Raw genomic sequence first — 18453 nt, forward strand, 5'->3', positions numbered from 1 at the left:
CAACAAGGTAGCAGTGGCATACATCAACCACCAAGGTGGGACAAAATCACACTCCTTAATGGAAGCAGCAACAGACATTCTGAACAGTGCAGAGGAACACCTACACTCCGTGACAGCCCTACACATAAAAGGGGCAGAAAACATAGAGGCAGATTTCCTGAGTCGCAATACCCTGAGGCAAGGAGAATGGGCGATAAACCGGTCCATTTTTCAAAAGATAATTCAGCTTTGGGGGGAACCGGTGATAGACCTCTTTGCAAACAAGCACAACAGGCAAACAGAAAGGTTCTGCTCTCTAAACCCGAGGGAAAATCCATGGGCAGTGGACTCGTTGCACATCCAGTGGAACTTCAGACTGGCTTACGCGTTCCCCCCAGTAGCTCTGATCCCAACTGTGGTAAGAAAAATCAGAAACGATCAAGCCAGGGTGATTCTAATAGCTCCATTCTGGCCAAAAAGGCCCTGGTTTGCTCTGCTACGGAAGATGTCCCTCTCCGATCCATGGGTTCTGCCAGAAATCCCGGACCTACTAGCTCAGGGTCCAATATTGCACGCTCAGGTCAAAGGATTCCATCTGACGGCGTGGAATTTGAAAGGTCGCTTTTAATGGATAGGGGGTTCTCCCCTGGGCTGGTGGCCACTCTGCTAAAAAGCAGGAAACCGGTGACTACTAACATCTACGGCAGAACATGGGATAAGTTCCTACAGTTCTTGGGTAAGCCGTTAAGAAAAGAACCCCCGATTAGGGCCATCCTAGAGTTCTTACAATCTGGGTTGCAGATGGGGTTAGCAGTAAACACACTTAAGGTTCAGGTGTCGGCACTAGGGGCGCTCTACAATTGCAAACTGGCATCAGATAGGTGGATAGCCAGATTTATTAAATCCTGCCATAGAGCTAAGCCTATTCCAATACCCAGAATAGCCCCCTGGGATTTAAACCTGGTGTTAGAAGCCCTTACAAAAGATCCGTATGAGCCATTACATCAGCTACCCCTAAAGTTCTTGACCCTAAAAACAATCCTGTTAGTAGCCCTCACATCAGCCCGCAGGATAAGCGACTTACAGGCTCTCTCAGTAAATCCTCCTTACACGCAAGTCTTTCAGGATAGGGTAGTTTTAAGAACAGACCCCAGTTATCTGCCCAAGGTAGTATCAGATTTCCATCGGGGTCAGGAAATTGTCCTTCCATCCTTTTGCGAAAATCCAAAAAATCTGGGGGAGGAAAAATTCCATAGTCTGGATGTTAAAAGGGCTCTCGTAGAATATATATCTGCCACTAGCCAGTGGAGGAGGTCACAGTCCCTATTCGTAGCTTTTCAGGGTGCCAGGAAAGGCTATGGGGTTTCAAAAGGGACTATTGCTAGATGGATTAGGGAAGCCATTAGTGTAGCCTATTCAGCTAGTGGTATCCCGATTCCTGACGGCATCAAGGCTCATTCCACCAGAGCCGTGGCGACCTCCTGGGCTGAAAAGGCAGAGGTATCAATCGAACAGATTTGTAAGGCCGCTACCTGGGCCTCACCTTCAACCTTCTTTAAGCACTATAGATTAAATCTATCCTCCTCTGCTGACTTAACCTTTGGTAGAAGGGTGCTGCAAGCGGTGGTCCCTCCCTAAGGTGTTTCGAAGTCTCCAAAAATCTCTCAGGTGGTGCTGTCATGGGTGAAGGGAAAACCACCATGGTTACTTACCGGTAGCCGGTTTTTCCGGAACCCATGACAGCACCCGTACATTCCCCCCCATTTTCACTGTATGGGTGTGCACAATTAGTAGGGTGTTTTGAGTGTTGTGGTGTTGGATTAAACATGTAACTAACCGGGAAGTCCTCTCAATGCTCTGTAACCCAACTGAAGCGGGGGAGAGGTACCGCCCCTTATGTCTCAGTAGGTTCCTGTCCTGGCGGGGCGGATCCCTCTCAGGTGGTGCTGTCATGGGTTCCGGAAAAACCGGCTACCGGTAAGTAACCATGGTGGTTTTCCATTCATCCCCCTCCCGGACCCTTATCAAATTATATGCCCCCCCGAAGATCCAGTTTAGAATACCACTTTGCCCCTGATAGTTGGTTCCACAAATCGGGAATCAACGGAACGGTGTACGTATTCCGTACAGTAATCTGATTAAGCTCCCGAAAATAGAGACAGGGACGTAACTCGCCATCTTTTTTTTTTTTTTTTTTTATAAAAAAGAAACCTGCCGCCACAGGTGAGACTGAAGGACGTAACTGTCCCTTGCGCAGACTTTCAGCAATGTACTCCTTCATAGCCAAGCACTCAGGGCCTGATAAATTAAACAGACGGGCTTTAGGTAATTTAGCCCCCGGGACCAGCTCGATAGCGCAGTCAATGGGTCTATGTGGCGGTAACGTCTCGGCCTCGCTTTCAGAGAATACATCTTCGAAGTCCTTCAGGCATTGCGGAATACCTTCCAGCTCGACAGATGATACAGACACAGATTTAACAGGTTCAACAAGCAGTGCGGATTTATCACACAACTTAAAATCATTAAACCCCCATTGAACAATCTCCCCCGTTTTCCAGTTAATAACTGGGTTATGGCGTTGTAACCAGGGCATGCCCAACACCAACCCTGCAGGTAGATTGTCCAGAACCAAACAACTTAGGTTTTCCACATGAGTAGCGCCCACTCTGAGCGAAAACAAGTCAGACATAAAGAAAATTCCCTCCTTAGTGAGAGGAGAGGAATCAATGGCCACCACCTTGATCGGAACCTTGAGCCTAACTGTCCCTATCTTGCAGCGTGTGACCAATTGGGAGTCAATGAGATCAATCGATGATCCGCAGTCCACGAAGGCTGTAGAGGGAAAAGAACAACCGTCCACCAACAGTTCCACATGCAGTAACACTTTAGAAAACGAGGAAAAGGGTACCTGAGGGTCTGAGTAGTCTCCCCGCTGACTACCCAGACCTAGTCGTTTCCCGCCGACCAGGTCGAAGACGGGCAATCAGGACACCCCCTTTTCCAATGTCCCGTTTTACCGCAGTAAAAGCATAACTGCTTGTCCTTCCGGCGTTTCCTCTCCGTATCCTTCAGAGAGAGGGCGCCTATGTCCATGAGCTCAGGGGCAGTCTCTTTTCCACTGGGGAACAATGGAGTCTCCACCTACATCACCCCTCTGGCCCGCAGCCTGCGGTCCATCCCGACGGCCTGGGTCATGGCGTCCTCGAGAGAGTTAGGTGGGGGATGTAACGCCAAGGCATCCTGCAGCTGCTCGGACAAGCCTCTGCGAAAGAGTCCTCGGAGTGCGTCGTCGTCCCAAGAAATCTCTGCGTCCCAGCGGCGGAATTCAGTACAAAACCACTCAGCCGAGTGTTTCCCCTGACAGACGCTCATCACCATGTCCTCTGCCAATCGCACTCGGTCAGGCTCATAAATGTGCCCGAGGGCCTCAAAGAATGCATTCACAGACACTCTCTCAGGGGCATTGGGAGGAAGGGAGAAAGCCCAAGCTTGTGGGGACCCTCTTAATAAAAACATAATGACCCCTACCTTCTGGTTTTCATCCCCAGAGGAATGTGGTCTCAAACTAAAAAAAAGTTTGCACCCCTCCATGAAGACCCTGAACTCCTTTTTGCTCCCTGAAAAAAAAAGTCAGGCAGTTTAACAGGTGGTTCTGGGGACACCAGAACAACATCCCTCGCCCCAGCCCCCGGAGACCCAGCAGATAAAGCCCCTCGCACTGTCTCAGAAATCTGCTGCTGAGAACGAGCCAGAGCTTGCTGCTCCAGAGATAAACCCTGAAACATCTGACTCAGATTTTTCATCTGGTCAGCCAGAGACTGTATGGGATCCATAACTCTCTGCACAAAAAACCCCCAAAAACTTAACGGTCAGTTATAATGTCAGGATCCTGCCAGCGCCGGCGTGCAGCCTCCGCTGAGCAGGGACTCGCCCACACTGTAGGAGGGCCCGGGGTCAGGTACAGCCGGAAAGTACAGATACACAGGACCTGTGGACGCTGAAGTTTAGCAAGCAGTGAAGGACCTACGGTCATGTGACTGCAAGGGGCGGGGCTTAGCATCCTGCTTTCAGAGATGGCAGGACACTATACAGAAATACTCAGTCAGGCAAAACGGAGGTAATACACAGAGATAGCAGTAAAGTACCAGGGATGAGACAGTACGGATAGTCGGGGCCAAGCAGAAGACAAAACCAAACAGACATAGAAGGTACCAAGCAGAATCCAACAAGCAATATCCAGAGAACAGACCGAGTCGTACACCGAGTATCAAGCTACCAGAACACAGCACAAACACACTCAGGGGTCACCACACAATGCCAAGAGCGAAAGTATAACTGACGGGGAATGGGAACTTCCTGGGGCAATAGGAAGCTTTCCCAGAACCAATGAGAGGCCACCATAATAAGTCCCAGGTGTGCAGGTAAGAGTCTGCACTGAGATCAAACCATTAACCCCAGAAGTGCCGGTCCACCAGCACTGGTGTCATGAAAATAGCCTAGGACACTCTCGGGGTCCAGACGTGTGACTGTGCCAAATTTTGTGGCTGTAGCTGCGACGGTGCGGATGCCAATCCCGGACATACACACACACACACACACACACACCCACATTGAGCTTTATATATTAGATACTTATGTGCAGCATAAATCATGATCTAATATAAACGCCGGCAAGTTTCTTCATCACCATATTTTGAGAGCTATAATTTTTCTATATTTCTGCAGAGAAAGTTATGTCAGGGCTTGTTTTTTGTTGGACAAGTTATCGTTTTTATTGGTACCATTTTTGGGAACATGATTTTTTTTATCGGTTTCTATTTCAATTTTTGGGAGGCAGAATGAATAAAAAACAGCAATTTTGGAATTGTGCTGGGAAAGGGCGCGCATGCTTGACATCGGTGGTTATCCAACGGATCTAAGATGGCGGCGCCTAGGGTGAAAATGCTGTCTGGGGAGCGGGGATTCTGCATGCGTCCCGGCGGGGTGGCAGAGGGGGGAGGGGCATACAGTGGCACCGGAGGAGGTGGTGATCACAGTGGATCTGTCTTAAAAGGAGGCATGACCACAGAAGAGGCACTCGTGTCCGAAACTCCACCAAGGAAGATTATGTTGGACGGCAGCCGGTGCAGTAGCAGCCTTTACAGGAGCAGCAGGCTCTATGCCTGGTCACCAGTGTTCTAAGAGGAGTAGCCGCTCGAGTGGCAGGAATGGCAGCCATCCCGAACGGAGGTCGCAGGATACCTCAGTATCCAGGAGGGACGTTGTTCGTACCCCTGATCAGCCTCCGAATCCGGTACCCTTGATGACTGATGGACAATGGGTAGTGAGTGATTTACGAGAATGTCACCCTTGTGGTAATGGCGGCCATTTTTTCTGCTTAATCACCAGGTACCGAGGGAGGCTAGCGCCAAAACAAAGAATAAGGAGTGTGCCCTTTGTAAAGCCCCGCTGGCAGTTCAGTGGCAGAAGGATCTCTGCGCTGACTGTATACAAAAAACAATATGGGAAGAGACCCCCGACTTCGCCACATGCCTTAGGGCCATAATCAGGGCAAAAGTAAAAAGTTCCTTAAAGTCAGCCTTGAGAAAAGGGAACAAGAAAAGCCATGTGGTTGTCACGGATTCTGAGGGCCCTCTATCTAGTGGATATTATCAAGGGGAATCCCAGTCTCCCTTCTGCTCCTCCTCCCAATCTTCCGACTCCTCGTCCTCGGACAGCGATATAGCTGGCCGACCGTGTTTTCCAACCGAGGACATGGATAGACTGGTTAAAGCAGTCAGGTCTACAATGGGCCTAAAGGAGGAGAAAATGCCTAAATCCTTAGAGAATGTTATGTTCGGGGGCCTGGAGGAAATGAGGAAGTGCACCTTCCCTGTCAATACAAGGATTAAAGCGCTCATTGGGAAAGAATGGAAGATGCCAGAGAGGGTTTGTAGCCTGTCCTCGTCTTCCAAAAGAAGATACCCATTTGAAGAGAAGGACTCAGAGAGTTGGGATAAGATTTTTAAAATTGATGGGGCAGTAGCTAGGCCCTCTAAGAAGTTGTCCTTGCCTTTAGAGGAATCCAACATGCTAAGAGACCTATTAAACAAAAAAGCAGATGGGTTCTTGAGGAACACCTGGGAGGCAGCCGCAGGGGGTCTGAAACCGGCGATAGCCGGGACGTGTACTGTCCGCTCTCTTATGATCTGGCTGCAACAGATAGAGGAATAGCTGAAGAGTAAGGTTCCAAGGGACAAGATCTTGGCCAATATGACTCTGGTGCAAGGAGCAGCAGCCTTCTTAGCAGACTCCTCAGCAGACTCAGTAAGGTTGGCAGCTAGAGCGCTAGGCCTATCCAATGCAATTAGATGCGCCTTGTGGCTAAAAGGGTGTCTGGGTGATTTGCCTTCTAAAAATAGACTCTGTTCCATTCCATGTGATGGTCAATTTCTCTTTGGGCAGAAGCTGGAGGATATCTTTGAAAAGGTAGGGGATAAAAAGGGTTTTCCTCATTTCCCAGGCGAGTCCAGGAAACCTTTTCAGAGGAGGAAATTTAATAGAGGTCGTCCACTTGGGAAAAGGAAGAGCTGGAACATCAAAGACAGAAAGGGGTATGGTTACATATTTAGAAGACCCTCTACATCATCAAAAAATACCCCCCAATGACGTCAAGACAGAGGTAGGAGGGAGGCTCCCTCTCTTTCTCCCAGCCTGGGTGAACATCTCTCCCAGTTGCTGGGTACTGAATGTCATCAGGGACGGCTTAAGGATAGACTTCATCCGTCCACCCCGACAGACTTTTGTGTTAACACCCCGCAGGAAGTCTCCAGGGGAACAACTAGCCCTGGAGGCTGAGGTCTTGGGACTGGTGCAAAAACAGGTTCTACAAGAAGTTCCGAGGGAAGAGGAAGGAAGAGGATTTTATTCCTCCCTCTTTTTGATACAAAAGCCAGACGGTTCTTGGAGAACTATTGTCAACCTGAGTGTCAGGAACACCGCACTGCACTTGCTCACTGAGCCAGTGCGTGTGTCCTGAGTACAAAAACCGTGTTCAAAGTTACCTGTGGAGCAGGGCAGCAGCGGAGACGATGCGTGCTTCAGACTATCAGGACCTGAAGCACGTGACTGCTGGGGGCGTGGCCTAAGCTCCACAGAGCTAGGAGCTGCAGGGAAACCCCTAGAAAGGTAACTACAGGACAATGTTACCAAGGGGCATAAACAGAGACAGAAACCAGATCAAGCCTGGTCAAAGCACGAGATAGCAATACAGTACCAAAGGGTTAGACAGAATGGATAGTCAGGACGTAGCAATAGATCAGAAAACCAGAACGGGCAATAGACGGTACAATAAGGACAAACTGTAACGGAGTAACGATAGCCAAGCCAGGAGGTCAGAACCAGAAAAGACAATAGTACCAAAACGAGAGACGGAGTACAGAGTGTGGGACCAAACCGGGTCATACACGGGAAGCAAACAAGCAACGCAGAATACACGCACACCAGGGATCAGACACACCAGAACAACAGTATAGCTGACAGAGAACCCTGGTAAAGAGTGAGTATAAATACCCCTCCCAGATCCAGAAAGAGGCCACAAACACTTAACCCTGTGAGTGCAGGGCAAGAACCCTGTTCAAACCATGACACTGAGGAAGCTCATCCGGTGGGTAGTGAATTAACCCTTCAGGATGGAGTCGGTAAACATGGCTATAAAGATGTTGTTCCAGGACTGCTTCATGGCGGTCATAGACTTAAAAGACGCCTATTACCACATCTCAATCCATCGGGACCATCAAAAGTTCCTAAGGGTAGCCCTGTATGTCCAGGGACAGGTCAGGCACTACCAGTATGCAACCCTACCATTCGGTCTGTCTATAGATCAAAGGGTGTTTGCCAAGGTGATGGCGGACGTGATGTCATACCTTCATTCTCGGGACATAGTTATCATCCCGTACCTGGACGACTTCCTTATAATTGGGAGGTTGGAAGGTCACTGTGTAAAACAGGTGGATGATGTGACTTTGACCCTAAAGGAGCTAGGCTGGGTGGTAAATACCCTCAAATCAAGTCTAGCACCGGAAAAAGTACAATCCTTCCTCGGGTTGGTTCTGGACTCCGAACGCCAGCTCTGCCTCCTGCCAGAAAACAATATAGTACAAATAATAGGTTTGGGACTAAAAAACAACCTCAAGGCAGAGTGCACATATGAAATCACAGTCTTTAAAAGAATAACACCACCATATGTGCACACCCGGACAGTATACAGTAGAGGACAAATCGGGAATAAATGAAACACACAGAAGAAAAACTGAAATGTGTCCAATAGTCCAATATTATATGCTTTATTGACAATACAGAAAAATATATAAAAGAATGGAGGTGGGAAAACAATAGGGCACAACACAGGGGACACCACTAATATCAAATTATTGCAACCTAGTGGAGAAAAATAGCTATTATCAATGTTATCATAAATAAGCTTATAAACACCATAGAGATGCCGCTGCAATGGGTAAATAATGTGCAATAAAGAAAAGTGTCGTGTGCAGAGTAAGGTGCTAAATGGTAGCCACAGTGCAAAATGCAAAGACAATCCAAGAGGGGCCCAGAAGAGAAGTATCCAAATAAAAAGAGGAAGTAATGCGGACCACAACATTAATAAGATTATATGAGTATGGCTAAAATTGATGCCTCTGTATGGATTACGGAAAGTGCCACAAGCGAATAAAAAGAGACCTAGAGAATTATCATCTGATTTGGACAAATTCCTTAAACCAGAGAATGAACACAAATCTGGGTTCTCTTCCTTTTTGTCATCTGATGACTATGCTTACCTACTGAAGATACAGACAGGCTGGTTAAGGTGATAAGGACCACTATGGGCCTTATGGATGCTAAAACCCCTAAATGAATAGAGGATGTTATTCTGACGCTGATGTACATAGGGGACATGTTTCTGAGGGATGTGACCACAGATCTCTGAACAAGCCATTGCAGATAGTGTTACTCACTACCCTCTCCTCCTAGGCTTGACTAACTGAACATGATTAATCCTGGAAGGACGATGCAGTGATTGATTTTAGCTTATTTTATTCACAGTACCTTGGTGAGATGAGGTAAGATGTCCGAGAAGATGAAGGGATGAAGATGATTTAGAATACGGAGTGTAGAGGTAGTAGGAAAATTCTCTTTTCAGTCCTGATGTATGCTTCTGCCAAGATAGCTCTGACCAGCAGAAAGGATGTAAGGAAAAATATAGGAGTCGTTACAGAATGAGAGGCATTGTGGGAATTACAGCTTCAGAACAGGAAAGCATATAACTATGGCCAGTAGATGGCAGCAAAGGACAAGAAACACTGTAACCATCATATCCCTATAGCATAAATGAATAAATCAAGACATATAACATTAGGCAAATGTGCCGAAAATGAAATGGCTGAAAGCCTTTGTAGACGATTAGCTGAACAGCACAGATGTCATGTTTCGAGAACTGGAACAGAGGAAAAGGCGTAAATAAGAAAATTCAAATTCTCATAAAGAGTAAATGGGGGAAGAAAGCAGAGCAGAAAGGCTCACTACCCTCATCCTTGCAAATGAAGTACCCTCTTGAGGAAGAGGAAGCAACATTATGGGATAGAATTTCAAAAATCGATATTGCAGCAGCCAAATTATCTAAGAGATTACCTTATCCTTTGAAGACTTGGTTATCCTGTAGGACCCGTTCGATAGGAATGCAGATGGTTAGTTGAAATAAATACCTGGGAAGCTTCAGCTAGCTAGATGCCAACCGTGGTACCTGCGCTGCAGCATAATTGCATGTTTACTGTCCTAATAATAACTATGCTTGAGATTATTCAGATAGTGCAAAAAAAAAAATCAATTTTAAAATGGCGCCTGCGCAGTAGCAGCTATTGGCGTAAATATAGAGGTGATTGGATAACTGCTATTGCGCAGGCGCTGGTGGCGCCATCTTGCTGGAGAAGAATAATAAAGTTCCTCCTCCACGATGGCGCCGCCTGCGCAGTAGCAGCTCTCGGAGATATTTGATTAGTTCCTGTTGGATTAGTTGCTGTTGGTTAGGCTTGGTTAAGTTGCTGTTGGATTATATTACCAAATGACACAGGGGTTAAACCTTATATAGAACTCTGGCAAATAATAGGCATTTATACTTCTTACTGTGAAATATAGGACTTTAATGGAACATCCATTCATTTAATAGGACATAGTAATTTTTATAGTGTGTGTGTATGTGTGTGTGATATATATATATATATATATATATATATATATATATATATTTGCCTGTTACAGTATATACACTGCTCAAAAAATAATAAAGTGAACACTAAAATACCACATCTTAGATATTACTGAATGAAATATCGCAGCTGCAAATCTTTATTCATTACATAGTGGCATGCGTTGAGAACAAGAAAACATAAAAATGATCAATGTAAATCAAAATTAATATCTCATGGAGGTCTGGATTTGGAAGGATACTCAAAATCAAAGTGGAAAATCAAATTACAGGCTGATCTAACTTCAGTGGAAATGCCTCAAAACAAGGAAATGATGCTTGGCATGCTCCTAATGAGTCGTCGGATGTTGTCATGAGAGATCTTCTCCCAGACCTGGACTAAAGCATCCGCCAACTCATGGACAGTCTGTGGACACAGAGGTATATCGGAACACAACACTGTCTCTTTAAGAAAGTACTTGGGTTCAGGATTGGTTCCTTTTCACTGTGCTTCTACCGGATCCCTGTCTCGTCACGTTTTTAGCAGGTTAACATGGTACACTTGGTACAGCTTCCTTCTCCCTGGTTGGTGGACCTTATAGTCGACAGTCAGGGTAGGCATAGCAGGAGCAGCACCTTCCGAGGCTACAGTCCATCTCTTTGGAGGACAAAGGGCAATGGGCGGCTATATATCCAGGACTGCGACACCTCTAGCAAAGCAAGTCTTTACACGTGGCCTTTGACAACCCCTCAGTGACCCCTTGGGATCTAGGACTTCCCCCCCAGTGTTGGCTTTACTACCCCTCTTTTGGGGCTCAGGTTCTCGCTGGGTACTCCAGTATGAGGATGTCCCACCCCTTGGCTTCCTTAGGGACCTCTCAACCGCCTGGAACCGTTCCACTAGGCCTTCCAGTTCGTCTGCATTTTGGGAATCTCCCTGCACAACCCAGGTCTGCACTGGCCTAGGAAGGGAGTGCACGAACTGGTCCATGACAACGCGCTCAAACCTCTGGGCTGGGGTGGAGGAATCCAACTGCAGTTATTTTTGCACCAGATGAAGTAGGTCGAACATTTGGGATCGAGGTAGTTTGTCCCGACAATACGCCCAGTGGTGAACCCTTTGTACTCTGACAGTCACTTCTGCGTGTGCCAAAATTTCAGTCTTTAACTTGGCATACTCCTGCGCATCCTGTAAAGCCAAATCATAATAGGCCTTCTGGGGCTCACCAGTCAAATAAGGGGCCAGCACCTCTGCCCACTGCTCTAGCGGTAGCTTCTCACTCTTTGCTACCAGCCAAAACACAGTCAGAAAAGCCTCCACATCATCCCCCGGGGTCACTTTTTGCATGGCTCGTCTTACCGTCTTCCGGACGTATGTGTGGTCACCTGAACTTGGGGGTGGGGCTGACGGCTTTCCACGAACCGCTTCAGTAAGTCAGACTGCTGCTGAAGTTCCTGATGCTGCTGCTGCATTTGTTGTATAAGCAACTTACTGGTCTCTTGCTGTGCCATCTGCTACTGCTGTAATTTCTTCTGATGCTGTAGCTGTTGTTGCTGCTGGACTTGTAACAGATCTTACCTGACATCTACTCCTGCTTGTGGCTGTCATACGTGTTCGCTGGGAAATTGCCCGCCCTTCTAACACCACCTGTGGTAGAGCGCCTCACTCAGCTGGACACAGAGGTATATCTGGAACACCGTCACTTTAAGAAAGTGCTTGGTTTATTGTAACAGCATAAACCAAGCTCAAAAGTAAACACAGTCCTCCGGGCAAAACAAAGAAACAGAAGAAAGAAAACACAGTCCTTTTTCCTAGCGGGATCAGACCTCTAGCAGACAGCAATGCGCCCGGTTTAGTTAGGGCACACAGCTCCCTGGAGTCCTATCTCTCCAGGAACCACTGAAAACTGGAAGCTCTGCCAGTCAGCCATTTAAGCTCAGACTTTGTGACTCCTTCATCATGTGACTGATCACATGAATCTGACATCACACGGGTCCTGGCAGTTTTTCACGAGGAGATACGTGGACGTTCTCCCTTCCGCTCTCTGAATGTCCACGAAAACCAGCCCATTATATAACTTTATATATACCATCCCAACACGCACTGTGCTGGAGGAAACTATTCTGGTTTTACATCACTGACGCAATCATTCTCAGTGACACGTATCTCCCCTCCATCACTTCACCAGTGACTCTGTCACTATATATATATATATATATGTTTTTTCTAAATTACAAAAACCATTATGCTATTAGTACTTCATATATTTCATAGGGCAGCACGGTGGCTCAGTGGTTAGCGCTGCAGCCTTGCAGCGCTGGGGTCCTGGGTTCGAATCCCACCAAGGACAACATCTGCAAGGAGTTTGTATGTTCTCCCCGTGTTTGCGTGGGTTTCCTCCGGGCACTCCGGTTTCCTCCCACACTCCAAAGACATACTGATAGGGAATTCAGATTGTGAGCCCCATCGGGGGGGACAGTGATGAAATGTGTGCAAACTGTAAAGCGCTGCGGAATATGTTAGCGCTATATAAAAATAAAGATTATTATTATTATTATATATATATACAGTATATATATAATAATAATAATCTTTATTTTTATATAGCGCTAACATATTCCGCAGCGCTTTACAGCGCTTTAAACCTCTGGCTTTACCATGTTATTAGCCAGAGGTTAGTTCACACTAGGCAGTTAGAATAGGGACAGGGCAGTTAGAATAGGGACTCGTTCAATGAGATCACCTTGACGTTGGTGAATGGGCTCACATCTTTTGGCCAAATTTTGTGTTAAGTATCTCATATGTTTTTTCTAAATTACAAAAACCATTATGCTATTAGTACTTCATATATTTCATATTTGATATGCCTTAATGCAATTGAGTGCAACCATTTCCTTATTTTGATATGCAAGCTGTTTTTTGGTATGCACCTATTCAGACTAGTTCTAGATGTGCCGTCAGTTTTTTCTGTCATTTGTACATTACACCATGATAGTCACAACTGGTGAACAGAAAAAGCACAATTCCAAAAAACTATTCTAAAAATAATTTTTATTATGCAAAAATTTAAAAACACCTAATGAACAAACAAGGCAACCTCCATTGTGGGACACAAAAATGGCTAATCATCCCTTTAAACACATAATATACGAGCAACAGGTAGAGAAAAATATAAGCAGATTCTGCAACCATAAAATACCATGCAGAAATAGGACACAGTGCACTATTAAATGCGCTTAACAAGGCTGAAATCATTAAAGCTCGGCTACAGCCATAGCTTATAAATGCGCTGAACTAAGCTGAAATAAAAAAAAGCCCGGCTTTAGCCATAACTTATATGTGCCACTAGACTGAATGGTATAAAGCAAATAATGCGCCAGTAATACGAGCAAAAATAAACTCCAAATCAAGCTCCCTTGCATGTGTGTAATGAATGGGGCGAGGGATGCGGCATTCATTTTTTTTTTTTTTTTTTTTTTTTTTACTTATAGTAATATCTTTCTAGGCCCAGTATACCTTTTGATTGTTAGTTATGTGTTTATATGTTATGTTGTTGTAATAGTATACGTTTAACTATTTTAAATATTTTGACTGTTTTTACCTTCGTGGACAGATATTTTGCATCTCTGGTAGTGCAATTTGTTTGCTAAAATTTATACAGAGACACAATAAATCAATATAACTATATAGTAATATTATTAAATAAACAATCAATTTTTATTTTTGGCAGAAGACTGTATCAGAAACTCAGACGACCATGTGAAGTCATCAGATTTTAAAACAGATGATCATGGGATCACACAACATACATATGAAGAGAAAGCCATTATTCCAGCTATACAGACAACCCTTAACAGCAAAGACCTGTCATCTGATACTTTTCAACAGGTTCTATATTCTGATTTGTCACAGAATGTTAAGCAGAGCAAACATCACAGGAGAGATGTCGAGCTATCATCTCATACAGTCGAAAATCAGTTTTCATATTTAGAATGTGAGAAAAGTTATACTGTTACATTACATCTTGCTACACATCAGAGAATTTGCACAGGGGAGAAGCCATATTCATGTTCAGAATGTGGGAAATGTTTTAACAAAAAATCAAGTCTTGTTAAACATAAGAGAATTCACACAGGGGAGTGTTCAGAATGTGGAAAAGGGTTTACGAAGAAATCAAATCTTATTGCACATCAAAGAAGTCACACAGGTGAGAAGCCATATTCATGTCCTGAATGTGGAAAATGTTTCAACAGGAAATCAAATCTTATAAGACATCAACAAACTCACACAGGGGAGAAGCCATTTTCATGTTCAGAATGTGGGAAATATTTTAATAACAAATCAAATCTTACTATACATCTGAGAAGTCACACAGGAGAGAGGCCATTTTCATGTTCTGAATGTGGGAAATGTTTTCACAATAAATCAAATCTTATTATACATCAGAGAAATCACACAGGAGAGAAGCCATTTTCATGTTCAGAATGTGGGATATGTTTTAACAACAAATCAAGTCTTGTTAAACATGAGAGTATTCACACAGGGGAGAAGCCATATTCATGTTCTGAGTGTGGAAAATGTTTTTACAGGAAATCACTTCTTAAAAGACATCAGAGAATTCACACTGGTGAGAAGCCATATTCATGCTCTGAGTGTGGAAAATGTTTTTACAGGAAATCACATCTTATTAGACATCAGAAAACTCACACAGGTGAGAAGCCATATTTATGTTCTGACTGTGGAAAATGTTTTAACAGTAATTCACATCTTATTCGACATCAGAGAACTCACAGAGGTGAAAAGCCATATTCATGTTCTGAATGTGGAGAACATTTTAACAGGAAATCGCAGATTATTGAACATCAGAGAATTCATACAGGGGAGGAGCCATTTTTATGTTCATAATGTGGGAAATGTTTTATACATTAACACAGGAGAGAAGCCATTTGTATTTTCGGAAAGTAGACTAGTCTTCATAATTTTTTTTTTTTTATAAAAGCACATTCACAGGAGATAAAAAAGATTGCAAAATTGCAGATGGATTAAGGATGAAAGCATGATGCAGAAAGGCACATAAGTTAGAAAAATAAAGTGCAAAATCCAGTGGCTCAAAAGTGCATAAAGAAGAATATTATAGACCAGACTGGGACATAGAAAGTGCTAAAAAAAAACAGACCATCACTCTAACTCCGATACACGTTTCACAATCAAGCTTTTTCAAAGGTTTGTTTATACATTTGTGTGAATCTCAAAACTTGATATCAATCATTAATATATGTTTGCAGTATGTTCTTATGTTTGAGCTTCTCTTAATTATTTTCATGTTATCATTGTGAAGAGTTTTCGGAGAGCTGTTGGCAATGTTGTGTATAAACAATAACATGAAAATTACACAGTAGATTCCACACAGAGTTTTTAGGTCATTTATTCTCTTGAAAATAATTATTTTATAGACGTTAATTATATTAACCATACTGTGCCTTTAAATTCAGGCTACAGATAGAGTTCTATCTATTTCTTCATTATAGTTTTACCTGATAGAGAAATGTTCTTGCATAACAATGCATTTGTTCTATAGCACTCTTAATTACAAAATGCAAAAAAGGGTTTACGCTATGTAACAATCAGTTAAAGGGGGTATCTAGGACTTTACAAAAAGTTTATCTAAGCATTAACAGGCAGGTAAGTGCAACTTACCTTCCAATGTTCCCTGCTCCGTTCTTCTCCAGCACAGAGCGGTCACCTTCTCATGCTGGGGATTCAGCTGCCTCTGCTGACTCAATGGGCTGGGACTTCTGAGGTCATTCTGATTGACAGCTGGCTCCTCCAGTTATGCAGCAAGGATCTACCTGTCAATCAGAAAGTCCTGCCCGTCTACATACCAGACTAGAAAAGAGGCCTTTGCTCTGTAGACGAGATGTTGGCAGAGGCTTCTAAATCCCCGACAGAGGCGGTCTGTGATCACTCTGTGCCGGGGAATAACGGGGCCGTGCACAACAGGCAGGTAAGTAGCAACTACCTGCCTGTTAGTGCTTGGTTATTATTTTTGTTTTTTTGTAAATAAAGTCTCGGATATCCCCTTTAATAATACTTAATGAGGTACCAAAAGTAGAACGAAACACCAATATACATAGAAGAGGGTGGGTAGAAGTTGATAATATCGCAGTATGGTGGTTACTGGGATGTTGTAGGTGTCACGGTCACGTGTGTCTGGACGCAGCGAGTACCGCAAGGCGAACCCATAAGACACCCGTGCCCCTGGATACACCGCCTCCAGTGGGGCGAATTTAAATAATAAAACGTGCAGCTGGATACACCGCCTCCAACTGGCGAATTTAGATATTACACATATATATAAAGTAGTCTGGAAACCCCGCCTCCAGTAAGGCGAATTTAAATAATAAAAGGGGAACCCTGGTAACATTAACAATGGTGGGCCCTGCGATAGGAAATGGGGACATGGAGACCTCCTGCACTCCACTGAGCCACAGTCCCTGCACTCCTAACGTTCCCTATGCTGGTTCTGCACCGGGCGACGCACAGGAACCTTAAAACCCTGACTCGCCCTGACCCTAAACCCTCACTAGGGAATTGGTCGGTGCGGAAACTAATCCCACCACTGCACTAAACACACACAAGGGAAAAATGACAATGCAGGGGGAACACCACTTAGCTTTGCTCTGTTGCGTACGCTCCTAGCAACAGAGCCCACCACCTGTGTGCATCTTCACCCGGATCCATCACCATAACTGGATCCTTCACCATAGTGCAGCCTTGGAGCAGAGTCCACCACCAATTGCAGCTGCCCAGTAAACAGAGTCCCAAAGATGAGTCCAACTTCTGCCAAAAAGTCCAGCATGCTTGAGTCCAGTTTTCAGCAACCAAGTCCAGCATGCTGAGTGCAACTCTCACCATCGTCATCACTCCACCAAGCCATGCAAGCACTTCCTGCCGACACCATAAACTGTGACTCCACCACGCCATGCCAGCCCTTCTTGCAGACCACATAGCTGCCACTCGTCCCCTCTGGCTGGGCTGCGCAGGACTCATGTTCAGCTCCTTCCTCACCCAGGCTTGCTTCCCAAATGGCGAACACAATATCACCAACCGTGATTGAACCCACCTGGCTCCCTTTTATAGAGCCTAACACCTGATTTGTAATTAAGTGCAAATTAAACCAAAGAAACTAAAGTGCACTCCCGCTCACCACCACCGGGGCAACTTAGAATGAACGACACCACGTGCAATAATTCTAATGGCCACCGGGGACAATCAACCCTCTTTGGCACCAAGCCAAAGGAAAAAAAGTTCACTTTGTGCATTTAAACTGTCAGATCCACCTTGGATCATGACAGTAGGCTTACTAGAAGAGGTGGGTTTTCAGAGTGCTTTTAATAGGTTCCAAAAGTGGGAATCTGTTTTTTTGGGTTAGCAAAAACCAGAGTGTACGGCAAGCCTTGTAGAAATCTTGGAGAGAATTCTGTGAGGAGCAAAAAGTAGAGCAAAGAAGTAGGTCTTGATAGGACCAGAAAGTATGGTGAGTAGAGATGAACGAATGTGCTCTTTGATACTTGGATATCACTTGAGTATCTGGGTGCTCTGCACTCGGTGAGCATTAGCTGTGGCTTGGATTTGAAGCTCAAATACCTGCCCCGCATGTTTGGCGCCTTTTACTCAGACTGTAAACGTGCAAGGATTGCCTGTCACCAATTGTTATGTAGTAGCCATCTTGGTAGTGGCATTACTGTGATTGGCTGACCATATTACATCATCAGGGGTTATTAAAGAACAGGCACTCTGGCATGATTGCACAACTCAGTTACAGTTCTTATTGGAGGGAGAGACTGGATGTCCAGAGTCCTCTAGTATTGATACTGGTGCTGATGCTGAACCATCATAGTAACAGATCTTCAAAGAGCTAATCTTGTGCTCTGGTGGTTGTATCAGATACACTATTTAACCTAGAGAGGGACAGTTGCAGGAGCAGGCAGAGTGAGTTGATATAACCTCTAGGCAGGGCTTACAGCTTTGCAGTCTGTTTCTAAATATATACCTGCTGCACGTGACCACATTCTTTTTTTTTTTGGGGGGGGGGGTTTAAGATAGATTATTAATTGCTTTGTGTAAATCTTGGTTTTTGTGAAATTTCATCGGTGAAAAAAAAACAAAATTGGCCTGCTACAGGTGTACAAATTTGGTTGGTCAAAAACTGACTATTGTCATGTATACTGTAGAACTTTGTGTGAAATTTTGT

At 44.7% G+C, this 18453-nt stretch overlaps 1 protein-coding gene across 4 annotated transcripts in view; it reads left to right on the plus strand.

Annotated features, from left to right (window-relative positions):
- LOC141051062 (uncharacterized) overlaps positions 1-18453 on the plus strand; it is a 92837-nt gene that overhangs the window by 20775 nt on the left and 53609 nt on the right. For 2 of the 4 annotated variants that reach the window (XM_073547895.1, XM_073547896.1), the window contains exon 7: positions 13930-15604. In XM_073547895.1, the coding sequence (XP_073403996.1) occupies positions 13930-15104 (1175 nt within the window). In that variant the 3' untranslated portion in view covers positions 15105-15604. Of the gene's footprint in view, positions 1-13929; positions 15605-18453 lie in introns of those variants that run through there. The other 2 variants (XM_073547898.1, XM_073547897.1) reach the window with 2 other exon arrangements.

This window comes from Dendrobates tinctorius, unplaced genomic scaffold (assembly GCF_039654945.1).
Source record: "Dendrobates tinctorius isolate UK_male_01 unplaced genomic scaffold, ASM3965494v1 ptg000155l, whole genome shotgun sequence".
NCBI classification, from domain to species: Eukaryota; Metazoa; Chordata; class Amphibia; order Anura; family Dendrobatidae; genus Dendrobates; species Dendrobates tinctorius.